Source organism: Felis catus, chromosome B1 (assembly GCF_018350175.1).
Source record: "Felis catus isolate Fca126 chromosome B1, F.catus_Fca126_mat1.0, whole genome shotgun sequence".
NCBI classification, from domain to species: Eukaryota; Metazoa; Chordata; class Mammalia; order Carnivora; family Felidae; genus Felis; species Felis catus.
In genome coordinates this window covers 168136628-168154680 of record NC_058371.1, presented here as the reverse complement: position 1 = coordinate 168154680, position 18053 = coordinate 168136628, and the positions used below count along the sequence as shown (strand labels likewise).

General features: G+C 37.2%; 1 protein-coding gene across 1 annotated transcript in view; it reads right to left on the bottom strand.

Annotated features, from left to right (window-relative positions):
• Positions 1 to 2655: 2655 nt before the first annotated feature.
• KCTD8 (potassium channel tetramerization domain containing 8) overlaps positions 2656 to 18053 on the bottom strand; it is a 254648-nt gene continuing 239250 nt past the window's right edge. Inside the window, exon 2 of the mRNA XM_023253149.2 lies at positions 2656 to 4040. Coding sequence (XP_023108917.1) covers positions 3580 to 4040 — 461 coding nt within the window. The 3' untranslated portion in view covers positions 2656 to 3579. The remainder of the gene's footprint in view (positions 4041 to 18053) is intronic.

Genomic DNA, 18053 nt, shown 5'->3' with positions numbered 1-18053 from the left:
GGAGCTTTAAAATTGGTGTGTAATGCAATTGTGTCAATTTATCTGCAACCTGAAAAGGCGCAGTAGTTATTATCTAAAAGTTTTCTCTTTTGCTAAGTTGCTAAGCTGTACTTTTCCTAGCACTGTGGCTAGAGAGCAGGATTGTGTGTGTGTGTGTGTGTGTGTGTGTGTGTGTGTGTGTTTTCTGCACCTGTTACTGTTTCTGGAGTACTAGGTACTTTTTCAGCTCCAAGACTGGGATATATGATGCAAAAAGAAAACCCAGGAAACTCATTACCCTGTTGTTCTTTGGGTCGCAATATCCTTACTTAGCCTTCCTTCTTCTCTCAGCCTTTCAGAGCCTCTTAAGCATGTTTGTATATAATGTCTAGGATTTTTAGTTGTACTTAGTGGGCAGAATAGCGAAAAGTGTGTCTAGTCCATTTTTCCAAAATTAAAAACCTCACAATTATTTTTCATTTCCTTTTCTCATCTTAGTATTCAATATATTTCTGTTTAAAATAACAACAATAAGATATCAGGTCACAAGTTGAGTGTCTATACCAAAGAAAGGTATACCATATGAACTCTGTAAATATTCAAAAAATATATATGTGAGCTCCAAAATACATTTATTCTCCATAAATACTCAACTTCAGTACCAGCTTCCAGCACTTTGGGCTTTTGGTGATTCTCCAGATTTTATTTCTTGATTCTTTGCTAAGGGAGATTTACCCATCAATTTTAGCCCTACTCATCTTTAAATCTGGAGTCTCCTTTTCTTTAAGGAAGTGTCCCCATTCTAACCGCCTTCCTTGATACCCTTGTAACCCCAACTGGGGCTAGTCAGATTCTAGCCTCTGGAGAAAACACAATGGTTTGGGAGAATCAGACCATTAAGTTTCTTCCCAAAGGTAATAGCTGGCAATTCATATTTCTTGAATGTGTTGATAACCTTTGAGCAACTTGGTGTATGGCCCAAATGTTCAATACACTATTATTGAAATGGGTTCTGATTTACTAAGGACTAAAAGGATAGACATTCCTACTGTCATCACTTCTCTTGTGACATAGAGATAAGAAGATCTGAAATAGTCCACATTTACTAAGTTCTTGTCATTGCAATTCTATTTTAAGTTCTATGTTTGGAAGAAATAGAGCAGGGTGTAAGGTGTTTTTCAGCTCTATTCCCTGCCCTCCATTGCTGGGCTTTGTATAGCAAGATGATTACCTTTATAAATTCCATTTCCTATGCTCCTTTGCCACTGGCTTCCACTTATATTAGAACAATGGAGAACATTGATGGGATATTGGAATGTGGGAAGCCAGGATAATTCCCCCCCCCACCCTCTTTTTGTTTCGGGAGGCATTGGGAAGTGACTGTGATTCTTTAGTGGCTTACAGTTCTTACTGGACAACTTATTCCTCTCTATTCTACATTCCCCATCTGATAGCCTTGGTTCCTGGGTTCTAGAAAGACCACCACTTCTCCTTTTCCCTCGATCTCCAGGAGTGGTGGTGATGCTTTTCTTCAATTACCTCAGTTAAGTCTTCTCTATGATATCATCCCCGTTATCCCTGAGGTCACACAGGTCATAAGAGGAGGGACATTTAAACTGTGGCAGTGTAGGAGCACCTGGGTGGCTCAGTCAGTTGAGCATCTGCTTTGGCTGAGGTCATGATCTCATGGGTTGTGGGTCTGAGCCTGGCATCGGGCTCTGTGCTGACAGCTCGGAGCTCAGAGCTTGGAACCTGCTTCGGATTCTGCGTCTCACTCTCTCTCTGCCCTTCCCCTGCTTGTGCTCTGACTCTCTCGGTCTCTCAAAAATAAATAAACTTTAAACAATTTTAAACTGTGGCAACCTAACCACCAAGCTTTATTCATTTAACCAGCATGTTGCAGCTATATCAAGCCATGGCAGGACTCCCAACCTTCCCAAAATAAAATGCAGAATTGGTCAGTAACTCCCTAAAGTCTTATAGGTAATTCAAGGTCAATCATATATCTGGGTTTTCTTCAATAGTCCACTGTAGATGATATTTTATTTAATAGTAAGTGTGAAACCTAAGGCTATATTAAAAAATGTATGCAGATAAAAGAATTTGAAGTCAGTAATGCTTATCTCCCTATATTATACTAAAGAAATGATACCAGGAGTGCTGCTCAGCTTGTATAAACTAACCACAGAGGAGATGAGCTCTATAATTCTTGAAGATATTTTTACCATCTCTCATCCTATTCTTTAGTAAAATTCCATGATATTATGTATTTCTTTCCGTAGAAATGGTGAGGCAAAAACTGTGAAAGCTTATTTCCACATATGCAATCAGAAAGAAATCACTTGTCATTCAGGCTGACCTTTCAGCTTGCTATTAACGTTTTTGTCTCTTAATTTGCAAGAGGTAACTTCCCAATTGTTTTGGGGGAAGCTTTCAATCTGGTTGTCAGCTAAAATAAAATTTTAGTGCATTCTTAGATGAAGTCTTTTTCTCTTGCAGGCTAAGGGTTTATTAATCAATCCCAGGGCTATCTGGATTGGACTCCATTTTGATTTATGTTAAAACTCTAACCTGTCAACATCATGGTTGAACGAAATCATTCTCCAGCTTGTGATTTTAAAGGAATATTGAAGACAATGTGACAATTGAGTATTTTCAAAGAAGAGTCAATAGAAATCAAGGAATTCCACTATATTTCCTTTTTTTAATAAATACATAAAGCTTTTTACCATTTCCCTCAATTATTTTGATTAACATGATAATAGTATCTTTCAGAGCATTATTATACCAATTTTCACAGCCTGATGTAAGGACTCATTTCACAGAAATAATCATGACTAGCATTAATAGATGAATGTCAGTGCCATAACACAACAGCATAAGGCATATTTACACCATCTTAACATACAGAACACCATACACATACACAAAAAGTCACAGATCCAGACAAATAAAATCAATCTCTTAGACAGTTTACATTTACAGGCTTTGCCTGAAACATTTTTTTACTTTATTTTTTTGTAATTTTCTTTCCAAGCAACAAACAGATCTTCCCTATGTCATGTGATTTATTTGTAACATTGTGTTCATGCAAAAATAATACTTGTTTTATTGCATTAACATTTAAACAGTTTTGGATTTGGGTCCCAAAACCATCATCTAACATTTTACTTGATGTTGCTTCATCCATATTGTCATTTTAGTTGGAGTGATACGATGATTTGTTTTCGGTGAGTTACAAAATGACAAACATATCCAGTTGACCACAGTTCAAAAAATCAAGATTCTAATCTTCTGGATCATGCACATTTTACTTTCATTCTTGCAAATGGTTTGAGTCCGATATGCCATTTTGGTTAAACATTTATTTATTTATTTATTTATTTATTTATTTATTTATTTATTTTCTCTTTTCAAAATCATACTTCTAAAAACAACAACAACAACAAAAAAGAATGAAAGAAAATACTGTCCCACATCCACTGTTCACAAAAAGGAAGAGCAGCAAGAATCACACTGACCGTTGTTAGGATATAGTCAGGTGGCGACACCGTAGTGAACATCGAATGTCATTGAAATACTGCAGGAATGTGACTATTACTATAACCCGTACTTCTGCAACAGTTCAGATTGCCACTGGCGTTTGCGCTCTGGAAAATAATCTGGAATGTGGATTTTTTTAAAATCCTGAATACACTTTTTCATTTCTTCTTCCACACTTAGCTTCTCACAGACTTTCTTTTTGGACAGGTTTGTTTCCCGGGACTTGCTGATGAGTGTCTGAAAGAGTTCACTGTTTCTGCGTTTGTCGGGTGGGGGCATCCATTGCACAGGTGCTTTTTTGGAAGGGCGATCCAATGTTAAGGTGTTGGGCTGGTGAGCTGTCGCCTGCTGGGCATTGGGTGGGTTGTCCTGGGGAGTGCTTGCCTCTGAGTGGCTGTCACAGCTGGAAGTGGAGAGCTCATTACAGGAAGTCCCACTTTCACTGCCTTTATCTGTGACTTTGTCATGTTTCCTATCTTCATGTTCTTGTTTAGGTGACACTATCTTCTGAGGTGGTCCTAAAATGAGAAAAAAGAAAAAAGAAAAAGTAGAACAACTAAATAAGAAGCGGGGAGGTTAAATTAAATAAGCTTTATATTTTTAAAATTTTAAACCAAGAATATTTATCTTCAAAAAATGTTCTATGTTGTATCCGTTTATATTTGAGGGATTGAATACAACACCTAGGTCTAGTAATGCACCTTGAAACATGCAGCATCCTGGTTAATTATTTATACAATCAAGTGTGGGAGGTTTTCTTAAGTGAGTATTTCTGCCAGAATAGATCATCAATAACTTTATACTAAAACGATTTTTGTTATTGTAGTTACTAGATCCGGAAATCCAACCAGATATCATATGTAAATATTTTGTTAGTCCCATACCTGTTTCATTAGACACTTTGTTCATTTCGGTTCTAATTATTGGGCTAGGAGTCTTTTGTGTATATATTTTGCCACTATAAAAGCAGAAAGTACCATTGCTCTATTTTACAAAGTAGCCGTATTCTTGAGGCCAGAGGTCCAACAGCATTGTTTATGTTTCCAAGTGGGAGACTGGTTTAAATCTTATCCTCAGTCTCTTAATCTTGTTTCCAGTATTTCCTTGAAGAGGGTTATGAAAGTGATGTAAGATATATAGGTGCCTATTATTATGGTGAAAGATCCAGCAGAAATATAGTATTTTCTTAAAATACAAGGCTTATCATTTGAGGTAAATTACCTAGGAGGACAATTTTCAGAAAGTGATAGTTTGCCAAGATAATTATTTCAAACACACAAATGGTTTATTTTCAAGTGGGAACATATCTTATTCTTTTTGATTCTGCTGTGAGATTAGGACCTCCATTTAACATTTACTGAACACTACCAGATACCCAGAACTATAATAAAACCTTGATTAACTAAAGCCCAACCACTGAAAACTAGGTTATTCAAATCTTGTTTTTCTCTTGTAGTCAACTTTTGTAAACACATTATATAAATCAGAATGGGGAGTGGGGAAAGGCATCAGTGTTTTTAAGCAAAACTGCCCAGACGATTCTACAGAGTTGAGAATAATTGGTCTAATTCATAGGGTCTCAACCTGGGCCACATATGGAATTACCTGGAAAGCTTAGATTATTGATGCCTTGGTCTCAACCCCAGACATCCTAGTTTAATGAGATGGCACCCTAGTTTAATGGCCATCGGGCCATTTAATAGATCCAGGTGATTTCAACCTGTAGCAAAATTATGAACCTTTCCTCATTCTACTATAATTAAATGAGTTCATAAGCAGTATGAATACTTTATACTACTCAGAAAAGTGAGGAAACAAGCCAACTTTATTGAAAAAAAATACTTTTCATAAAAGCATGTACTATGGGCAACATGCTCTTGGGTGTCATTGCCAATTTTCCCATTTAAAATCAGAAGAAACAAAAGGAGATACTGAACATTTGAGTGGATGAAGTTTGAGTTGGGTAGGATTAAAGATTTAAAATACTTAAGAACTTTTTGGAATGACGGAAAAACTCTATACCTTGATTGTAGTGTTATAGGACTGTAGGCATTTATGAAAGCTGATAGAATTTTATAACTAAAATGGGTGTCTTTGGGTAGGTAAACTATATCTCAATTGACATAACCAAAAGCAAACAAACAGAAACTCTTAAAGAATATGTACCTATTTGAGGGAAGGTCTTAACTAATATTTCATACTTCGTTTGCAATATAGTAAAAGTATAAGAAATGCTGATGCTTCTGAAAGCTTACTAAGAAAGCATACTAATACATTTCAAGAACGTTGCAACCATGAATTAAAGAACACAAAAACAAGCAGTTTTTTTTAAGCCTCTGTCGTTTTCTTTTATGCTAAGAGAGAATGGGAGTGGATCTGAGGGATGGGGACAGAGAAGATACACTTGTAGCATTCCTTGTTGCCTTATTCAGGTTCATTCTGAACACTCCTCTGTCCTTAGTGGCTGATGGGCACAAACTATGTCCTCAGACTCCCTTGCCTTCTGGCCTTCAGTCGAATTCAGCCAGTGACAAAGACTGGCAAGACCATGCCCTCACCCCATCCCACCCCCAAGATTTCTCTGATGTGGGTGCTTTCCCGGACTAGGAGGCATAGCCTTGTCTAGCAACTCTCTCCACGTTCCCCCTCTCTCCCTCCCTCTGCCACTCCTATTTCCATATTCTATTAAACAGAGGTTCACATCTTCAGGTCAACAAGCGTTAACCATGTCCACTGTAATCGACATGAGGGTATTGCCACTCTGTTGTAAACTGTCAGTAATTAACGTTCCTAAAATTACCCAATACGATATCCCTTCTCTTTCTTCTGGGACCCTGACTATTAGACCCACACCGGAACTAATCATCTTTTCCAGCATTATTTATAGGATTAGTATTTTAGTGACATCAGATTTTAGTGGCAATAATACTGAAAAGGATATGGGTTTAAAGTCCTAGTGACCTGGAATCAAATTCTAGTTCTCTGGAAAATAGTCCTGTGGCCTTAAACAAGATACATAGCTCTGCTAAGCCTCAATTTTCTTATCTGTAAAATGGGGTAGTAGTACTTTCCTCATAGGGTTATTTTGAGATTAATTGAAATACCCTACAAAAGGGTGTAGTGCAATAAATCTCAACAATGAGAGTGTATCATTGATTTCCAGGCCATCTCAGGAGATTTTGAGTTTGCTGAAGGAGCTCTGGGTGGTGGAGGAGGTGCAGAGTCTATTTATATAATTATCTTTATGGGTGAGTGTGACCTCAAACTAGCATGATGCCCACTAGGCCACTCCAAAATAGGATATAAATAAATGCTATTTACCCTTCCTGTCAATCTCCTTCATTACTTCAACCTGAAATCCCTACAGAAGAATCTATGATTTCATTCCCAATAATGACTAAAGGATTAACTGCAAATGCCCGGGGAAACCAATTTATATCTAAGGATAATTGAATGATGAGAAATCATTTTCTGTTAAGAGGCAGGGGAATAGACCATTTGATAAATATACCGAAGCAGAAAAGTAATAACACCAGAGTGGAAAACAGGACAGAGAAAGGGTAGTAGGTACCACCAGAGCAAATGCTTCATTCCATTTTGATTCACTGGAAGGAAGATGCTGAAAGACATATGCTAGGGAGGGTACAGAGTTACATAAAGTCCAAGTGTTAGCTAAATAAATTACAAACAATTATTATGCCTAATGGCATTACAATTTATTCATGGAAATAAGCTTACTCTCTGTCTTTCTAATACACACACAGACACATACAGAAACCCCACAATACAACAGATGCAATATATGTATGTATGTTGCAAATGAATTGCTCTTGTAGTCTAAGGCAGAACATCCAGGAAGACTTATTTAAAGAAGGCATTAATCAGTTTGGCCAATGGAGTTGTACTCAGTTACCACTATATTCCAGGCACTGTGTTTGGATCTAGAGGAAGTTCATAGTAGGTGCTCTGGTGAAGTTCGTAGTCTATTTTATGATATTTTATAACATTAAGTGTTTGAAATGCATGGACACTTTAGAGTATCTCCCACTATAGATTTTAAACTCTGAAAAGAAGGAAGTGGGAACCTGAATTTATCTTAGGAGCTTCTTTTTTTTTTTTTTAAGAACTTAGAATAGGTACAGATATTAACCAGAAACAAATATACACTTGTGTTTTTCATTCCTTCCGTTTCATAAGCTATCTTTAGGTAATGTGGGCTCACATCAGCAGACCAAAGTGGCTCAGATGTTTATATTATGACTTAAAGAAAAGTGCTTAACTTTATTTTGTCCAAACTTTTGAATGTACAGAAGACTATGACAGTTCTCTGTCTAATCAATGCGAGTAACAAATAGACTCCTTTTAATTGATGTCAGAGTTTTTGATAATGCATAACATATTATGTATTATTATTGCTATTTGATTAAGTATACTTTAAGTAATCACTGATAACTTAGTGGATTCAAATTGGGGCTAAGATAAAATAACAATGATTTATGGGTTTTTTATGACATGAAATTTAAGACAATTTAAATAAATTAAGAGGAAATAATGATTTACTTTAGTTGCTTAGTTTTCTTTTTTTTAATGTTTGCTTATTTTTGATAGAAAGAGCACAAATGGGGGAGGGGCAGAGAGAGAGGGAGACACAGAATCTGAAGCAGGCTCCAGGCTCTGAGCTATCAGCACAGAGCCTGACACGGGGCTTGAACTCATGGACTGTGAGTTCATGACCTGAGCTGAAGTTGGATGCTCAGCTGACTGAGCCACCCAAGTGCCCCAAGTTTCTTAGTTTTTTTTTGGGAATGCCTGCTAATTGTAGACTTCCAGGAATAATTTAAAACTTTTATTTTATATCATTCCATTCAATGATCCAAAGCCACATGAAATACTTTAAATACAAGATGAAAAGTAATTTAAATAGCACTAAGTCCTGCATATATGGGAACAGCATATGTCTCAAAAACTTCTCTGTGTCTCTTCAACTAGTAATAAAATAAAACATATACCTAAATGACCTTCTTAAAAGCATTTTGGTCCTAACTTAAAGCACGCATTGGATTTAGTTTAAGAAAAGAAAATGAAACATGATTTGGTGGGCTTTCTCCCATCACATAAATAAGTTCACCAGTAATTATTAGAATGAGCAACAAATCAATGAATAAGCCAATCTTTCACTTATTGAGGATTTAATATTTAAAAGGAGTTAATTATTTATAAGTATACATTACAAATGTATACCTAGAAACTTTCCAAAAAGTATTTAGATAAATCTTTTCATTTGGCTATTTCACATTAAATAGATTAGGATTTTCATCTAGGAGTTGATCATCTTTCAGTGGTAATGACAGACTTACCTAGGAGACCTGCAGGTCAGCTAACTAGGTCATGCATGCCTCTCCACAATGATTATTTTTCAATTTTTCCTTATTTTTTAAGGAACAGTTAGTGTACAACATGCACACACATACACACACATTATCTTCATTTATTACACTCACATTTTTTTTCAATGTGGGAAAGGCCCGGAAGGTCTGTGTTTGAGCTTGGCTAAGCCACTCTAAGAAAGTATTTTGTGCCCATCATGTAACCACTCTAAAATTTGATATTTTTTTTTGGTTAAAATGTTGGGGTTTGTCCCTAAGATCCTTTATGGTATAAATTTCAGTAATTCTAAATTATATAATGAATAGGAAGGGATTTTCCAGGCAATAAAATTCTAATCAGATTTTAATATATAACAAACACTAAAGAGTTACCATTAATAAAAATTACCTCTTAAAACGTGGAAACAAATTCAATTTCCCCTAAAGCACTTCACAGCAGTACAGGGTTCAAGGATAACTTTCTCTAAGTTTACTGATAGGAAGTGTAGTTTAGAAGACATTATCAGTGTTTTGTTGTTGTTGTTGCTGTTTGTTTGTTTCATTAACTCTGTTCCTGTCGTGGAAACACAGCAGTGAGAATAACATGTAAAGCAACACAGTGCAGACTGGCGGGGCTCACATCCTAGTTCAACAACTTACCAGGTGTGACTTCCTTGGGTGAGTTTCTTTGGGCCTCTGCTTCCTTACATTTAAACTTCTCGGAGATGTGGCAAGGATTAAATGAGCTAACACATGTAAAGCATTTAGGAGGGGCCCGGCATGTATAAATGCCCAAAATGTTAATTACTACGACTAGCAAAAACAACCCATGCTATTTGGCCATAGCATGGTCTATTTGTTTATCTGAATATTGAGAGGGCTAACAGAAGAACCCACATACTTCCACTCGAATTCTGGCTTTACACAGGCTACCTACGAACACATAAAGTGCAGGTGTCTTCCAGCTTCTTTAGGCCTCAGTTTTGTGTCTGATAAAAATGAAATAAGAATATAGTAATACCTAGTCACAGGGCTATAATCAGAAAGGAGATACTGCATGTTGAAGCAATCCGCTGTGACGTTCTCCACAATAGGTCTGAGAGGCTATGAAGTATTAAATTTTCATGCCCGAAAAGGAATTTACTTGAGAAAATAAAGCACAAAAGCTCTCTTTTATTAAGATGTGTGAATTAAAGGCAGTAGTAAAAACATCACATTAAACAAAATAAAATAAATTGAAAGTATCACAATGGGCCAAAATTGTAACATAGGGCGAAACAGGGCTTTCAATTAATTCCATTGAATTTTATTGCACTGATACGAAAGGGCGGAAATTACAGCTTGTCTAAGTCATTTGGGTGGCTGGTGTAGTACAGAAATTAAATGTTAATATTTTCATCTTCAAAAAAGACAAGTGATTTCTGGGTAGTTCTGGGCATGGGCATGTTCAGTAAGAGGGATTCCATATTTTTTCTTGGAATACACAGGCATTTCCAAAGGCAGTCTATGTGTACAACTGCACACTTGAAAAAACCTTTTATTTTAATCTCTTTACCTGCCTAGTGATGATAAAAAAGACAGAATATGTAAATTATATCTGCAACAGGCACAATTCCCAGAAGGGAAATTACCCTTTAGTAGTACTAAATCCAATGGTGTGCGAATGGTTATGTGGCACTTGAACAGAATGAAACAATCCATCTTAAATATTAGCACCACATGTCTCTAAGTATTAAGCGGCTGAATCAAAAGGGAAAAAACTCCATTTTGATTTGCTAAACATTTGTTGAACACCTACCGTGTACCAGGCATAGTGTTAGTTACAAGAGGAAGGACACACACACACACACACACACACACACACACAGGTCAGGCTTAGGGTGACAGTAATGCAGCTGTATCTGAAGTTTGACTAGGACAGGAGGAGGGAGTAGCATTAAATTGTGATTGGAGTGATCTAAGGAGTGGGCATTAGTTTTCATTCATCGGTTAAATTCTCACACTTCATTGAAATTTAGAGTTCACATAGGAGATGGGTTCATCTTAGAGTAAAGGGCTATTTGAAAAAATAAAAATTAGTTTCTACATGAGAAAAATTAAACTCTTCTTTATGTTTTCTATAGTCTCTACTATCTCTACCGTCCACTGTGTGTGAAAAGATAAACACACTGCACTATTCCTTTTTACATCTTGACGTGATTAGTCACTAGTCCATTCTTCTGATCCATCCTGTACCTGTTAACATTTTACTGTACTTATTTATTTACAGTATGTCTCCCGGCCCTAAATTGTAAACGCCTTAAAGGTAGAAACTACCTCTCTAGCCTATTATGAAGCCTCAATCAGAGTAATTGCTTGAGCAAATTAATAAACTGATCTTCACCTCCCTGAATTTCTACAGTTTCTACCATTCATTACCAATTGAGCATTCAGTTTCTGTTAGGTTCCTAAATGTTCACCAAGATGACCATCAAGTGTTAAGAAAGCTCCCATCAACCCCATACAAATATCTATCCCAATGGTGTCCTCTCTTCCTCAAAATGGTGATAGTTTCCATGAGGGCAGGGACTGTATCTTCTGTTTCCTTATATCACTCAGTTCAGGAACTGATTTGTTTTGTCATGGCACCTAATGTGCTAATAAAGTAAGTAAATGTAATGTAGCATTAGGGAAAAAAAAGTGGGAGAAAATATATGTTTAATTGAACATATACTTGAGGAGGTTTTCAAAAGTGGTCTTATTGCCTTCCATTTGACACATCTGCGTCCTCCTATTAGTTATTTCTGTAGATGACACCGCAGGTCACCTTTGGTTATCCAATGGATTCATTTTTTATTTCCCATTACTTCCAGGTCCTGTTAATTCTACCCTTACAGTGGCTCCTGAATCAATTTCTTCCTTTCCACTCCCATTTCCACAACTTATAACAAGTTTCTCATCACTTCTTACTGTGTCTCTTAACCAGTTCTCTGATGTCACTTTGGTCCCACTTCAAACCGTTTTGGCAACATTGCTGAATAAATATTCCTGAAGTCTAATTTCATCAAGTATCTCACTTGTACAAAACCTTCTAAATGGCTCATTCTGCAGACAGAACGAAACTTGAATACCACAGTTTGACATTGAGGATTGTCCTCAGTGTGACCCACATGATTATCCCCATCCACCTTGTAGTGCTCCCCATATAGTAGCCAAAATATACTTGTTGTTTCTGGTAAATGCCGTGCTCGATTCATGTCGGTTTTCCTCCCCCCCTCGACTGGACTGTATTCCTTCCTTGCTCCATACCTTTCAGAACATGCTCCAAATGGTGTTTTCAGCATAAAACCTTCCATTCTGACATTTGGATATAATCTCTTGCTCTCTTAATGACCCTGAGCAGTTTGTTTGAATCTATCTCAAAGTACTGAGCCTATTTTGTCTTAAATAATAATCCCTTCTATGCTAATTTTAACTTTCATCCCTGTGTTCTGCCCCACAACACATGCACACACACATACACACACACACAAATACACACACATACAAACTACATTAGTCACTGCAGTGTACAGAACACACTATAGTGTATTTCTGTTACATTAGTAACAGAAATTCCTGAAGCACCACCCCATGACTGGGCTCACACCAATTCAGTAACTCTTTATAGAATTGAGTTAAATGAAATTAGTATTACCTACAAAAGAATGTCTAAACACACTGGGACCTATTTTATTCCCCAAGAGCTTCTTTTTTTTCTGTTTTCTTTTAACTAAAAAAGATAAACCCAAGTATAACTAAGCTTACCAGGTGTAACAAAAACAAGCAAAAAACAAAGGAGATGAGCCTTTGGCAGTGATTTATAAGATGGATCTTATAGTCTCTCTAATTATTCAAAAATCTTCCTTTGGGAAGGTTCCTATATTATTTCTTTGAGATTATTAAAAGGAAATAATTTGGGAACCATAAATAATGAGGAAAATCTATCTCCTTTTCTCTGCAGAAGAATTCCACATCACTTATGTGATTGCACTGGATTCTTGCATCTAAATATTCACTTGCCCCTTTGGAAGCTCTATCACATGCAAAATGGTTACAGACACCTTGTAAGAGGTCTACATTTAAAACATCCCTCCACATTTCACTCATGGGAGCTAGAATTCTGTGGCACATTCATTATTTTTGTGTTTAAATAAATTCCCCTTCAATTCCACCCCCACCCAAAAAAACCTCCATTAAGATGCTCACACTTATCTTGGACCCTGTCATTAAGAACCTATCTATTTCCAGGTTCCCACTTCCAAATATGTCAATCCTTATTAATTGATATTATCAGAGTGTTTTTCCACCTGCCTAGGTGGTCACCTTCTAATGACCTCCCTTTGCACAGTCACATTCTGTATAAGAGGGATAATTTATCTGTTTTTCACATTTGTGAACACAAGCCTACTCGCTTATTCCACATCCATAAACTGTGGATCATAACACCTACACGGTGCTTGGCAAGGATTAATGAGAGGTTGTATCTACAACACATCTGATGGCCCTGGGAGGGGAAAGAAAGGCGCTCTGTAAATATAGGCTGGGGGTACACTTACGATGTGCTGTGTGTAACACATTTATGTGAACATAAAACCATGCTGGCTGTAAATTATCATTGCCTATTATAAATACTAAACAGCTGCCTCAGGCTTGAGAAAAAACTCTTGACAACAACAGGGAAAGAAGAGGTTGTGACGGGACAAAAAAAAAAAAAAGGGTAATACTCTTGGATTCTAGAAGCAGTAGCAATTGCAGACAGAAAGTCACAGTTGAGGGATTTTTATTTGTCAGATCTCTTCAGATCTTGAGTGTCTGCCTGCCAGTAAGTACTTTCAAGTACTTCTAACAATGGTCAGTGAGATGTAACATTTTGTAGCTGCCATACTATTTAATGTGAGTGCCACCTCTTTTCACTTTGAGATTCATAAAAGTGTGCCTATTATGGAGGCAGCTTTGTGCAAAAGCACTACAGTGAAAGGAAAATGGAAGCATATAAGCTCAGAGCAGAGTTTAATGTGAAGTTGTGTGACAGTAAAAGAAAAAAAAAAGAAAAAAAAAGCTCCACCTTTGGAAATAGCAAAACTGTGTTTCAAGTGAAGTTCTGACACCTACTAGCTATATGTAGCTATGGGCATCTCCAAGGTCATTTTCGTATCCTGCTTAAGAAGGATTAAAAATATGGTGCCTCAGGGTGCCTGGGTGGCTCAGTCAGTTCAGCTTCTGGCTCTTGGTTTCGGCTTAGGTCATGATCTCACAGTCGTGAGTTCGAGCCCTGCGTTGGGCTCTGTGCCGACAGTGCAGAACCTACTTGGAATTCTCTCTCTCTCCCTCTTTCTTTGCTTCTCCCTTATCTCTCTCTCAAATTAAATAAATACACTTAAAATATATATTTAAAAAATATGGTGCCTCCCTCCTAGAGTTGCTTTAAGTCAAGATGTATGTGAGGAACAGCCTTAGACTAGGCTAAAAAGCAGCCCCCCAAAAATATATCCGTTCCAAATATCTGAAACCTGTAGATGTCACTTTGTATGACAAAGTCTTTGCAGATGTGATTAAGGATATTGAGATGGTGAAATTATTCTGTATTATCCAATTAGATCTTAAGTCCCTTACAGGTATTCTTACAAGGGGGAGGTGGAGGGACATTTAGTACACATGGAGAAAGGGGCATCAGTGTGACCATCAAGTCAGAGATTGAAATGACGCGGTATTAAATCAAGGAGTGCCAGCAGCCACCAGAAAGACGCTGGAAGAGGCAAGCAACAGAGGTTCCCCTAGAACATCTGGAGGCAGGGAGTTCCTGCTGACACCTTGGTTTCAGCCCAGTCAGAGTGATTTTGGACTTCAGGCCTCTAGAACTGTGAGACAGTAAGTTTCTGTTCTTTTAAGCCACAAAGGATGTGGTAATTTGTTATAGCAGCCACTGGAAACTAATACAAGTCTATTTAGTCTGATGTCTGGCCCCCAGTGGATGTTAAGTTATGACATTTATTTAAGTGAAAATATTATCCTTAACAACTGGATGTTATTTGATTTGCATTACAGGATCTAAGTTTCTCTATTAAAAACCAATCTCTTGGGGCATCTGGTGGCTCAGCTGGTTAACTGTCTTGTCTGACTCTTGATTTCGGCTTAGGTCCTGATCTCACGGTTCATGGGTTCGAGCCCTACATTGGGCTCTTTGCTGACAGCATGGCACCTGCTTGGGATTCTCTCTCTCCCTCTCTCTCTACCCCTCCCCTGCTCATGCTCTTTTTCTTTCTCAAAAATAAATAAACATTAATAAAATAAAATAAAATAATAAAATAAAATACAATCTCTTGCAGCCCTGCCAGATGTCATCTTATTTATCTTTCAAATAATAGCCCATAAGATTTTAGAAAACTGTTGTCATCTCTACTCTGTTTTCTCCAATTATATGAATTAACCATTATTTGCAATAATGAGGTTTATAGTCTCCTAGTGTCACATCCCAATATACCCTACAAAGTAATGTTCCCACAAAATACCCTTTTTCTCTCTCTACACACACATATACTCACACTCACCTACCCTCATGCACATATTACACACACACACACACACACACACATATATATATATATATATATATATATATATATATGTACACACACACGGTATATATAAATATGTTATGTATTATATACACACATCATATTACACACATATATACATGTGGTATATCTACATAACCAGAGAACTGTCTGTCCACATACATGTCTAGCACCTGATCATTCCGTGAAGTTCTAGCACCATGAGTTGACTGCCTTTGGGACATTTCCTAAGCTTCAAATACCACATGCAAAAAAATGAACTCAATATTCTTTTCCCTGTAAATGAGTTCCTCCTCTCATGCTTTCTATTTTTCTTTTTTATAAAAGCAGCACAATCTTTGTAATCAGTCAGCTTTTAGAGTATTCTGCATTATTTCTATCCCTACCCCCCCTATTGATTTCCTGCTCATGTAACAGCCACCTAATCCTGTTGCGCATACTTTGATAATGTCACAGTCATACCCTCATTTCAGTCTCCTCCCCACAGTTGTGATCCTCATTAACTCGTATTGAGTCTATTGTAATCACCTTCTAACCTCTTCCTGAATCTACTGAAATGACATTCTAGAGATCTTTTCATCTCTAATATCAACCTCCTACAATCCATATTAAAATCCCAGCTACATAAGCACTGAAACATAGCTTTTATTACAGTATTTGTTCTCAGAGAATATCAAAGGTTTTCCACAACAATCCAAATCTCCTAGCCCCATGAATAAGACTCTCTATGGTGTGTTCTTAACTTAAACTCTCAAACTCATTCTTCTATTGCTTCCATTCTCTATTTAAGCCAAGTTGGAGATATTGATATCATCCTATTACATGTATTCTTGTCTTCAATTCTTCACATCTGTAAATTGTAGGTTGATTTCTATTTTGTACCATACTTAAGAGTATTTTTTTTTTATTTTAGACAGAGAGAGGGAGAGAGAGATAGAGAGAGAGAGAGAGAGAGAGAGAGAGAGAGAGAGAGAGAGAGAAAGAGAGAGAGAGAAAGTTTTAAGAAGGCTCCACTCTCAGCTTGATTTGGGATTCGATTCCATGACCCTAGGATCATGACCTGAGCTGAAATCAAGAGTCTGATGCTCAAACCAAGTACCCTAAATTGAGTAAAGTCTTTATTGGCTGTGTGTGTATGTTTGTCTGAGAATACATTTGGTGATCCTATCTATCTTATATAACAGACCCCAAGCCCCAGGCTGTAGGCATGGGTTTATAAAGTAGACTCAGCCAATCATAATGCCTTACCAACGATGTCCATAATCTAAGTCAGGGATGAGGGCTGGGAGGCAAGTAATCTGGGTGGATTAATAACAGGAAATCCCTAGAACAATAAACCACTGATGAGGGAAGAGAAAGAGAAGGCTTTTACGTATCTGGCCAAAAAAGCTCTCAGATATGACTGCCAATGACTAAGTCTCCCAGCCCCAATTATACCAGATGAGAATCGGAGCAGAAAGCAAGTTTTAACAGAGTTTGCGTGTCTGACTCCATAATCCCTCTAATAGGTGGCCAGCTCCACCTGTTAGACAAGGATTTCAGACCAAATAAAATATTAATCTTATCAGAAAAATCATTTTAATACACCTGTTTAGATATTTGATTAGATGCACATAACTTTGAAGTGTAACTGAAGCCTCTTTGCTTAAGCAAGGTGAGTTATATGTTCTTTGCATTGTCATTGGAGAACTCTAAAACTTAATGGTAAATGCATAAAGTTAAAATTTTAATGTACACTTTATGTTACTGATCAGAAAATCGGGAGAAATTTATAGAAACTATAAAATCAGTATGCATATGAGCATATCATTATAATAATACGAATATACACTATTTAAGGAATCTCAGGGATATGCTTTTATTTTACTTAACAGGGCCATGGGCTCCCATCCCTGCCTTAGAACCCGCGACTAGTGTGGATAAAATACTACCATTGTCCTATACTAAGTTCCTCATCGATTCCTGTGTCCTGGGAGAAAAGATCTATCTCAAGAAGTAAATAAGTGTGTAACACAAAGATACACACAGACCCACAAGCGAATTTATACTTCATTACGGAAGTATGGTCAAATGCAGAGAGCAAGATGTATTATAGTGAAATAAGTGTTTCATGCCATCACTGTATGCCATCTTTTTCTGTGTAGCCAGTAGTTAAAGGAGATAATGAGCTGAGGAAAACAAAGTAATGCAACCAGGACCGTTTCTCTTAGTTCATATTTTCCCAAGTGAGTACAACACTATAGTAATATCGAACTTTTATTGAACACTTACTATGGGCCAGGCACCATGCTAAATGCTTATACATGGCATCTCATTTACATCTCACAATAACTTTATAAAGTAAGGGCCTATCATGCCTTTTTTTTTTTTTAAATTCTTTTTTCAGCGTTTATTTATTTTTGGGACAGAGAGAGACAGCGCATGAGTGGGCGAGGGGCAGAGAGAGAGGGAGACACAGAATCGGAAACAGGCTCCAGGCTCTGAGCCATCAGCCCAGAGCCCGACGCGGGGCTCGAACTCACCAACCGCGAGATCGTGACCTGGTTGAAGTCGGACGCTTAACCGACTG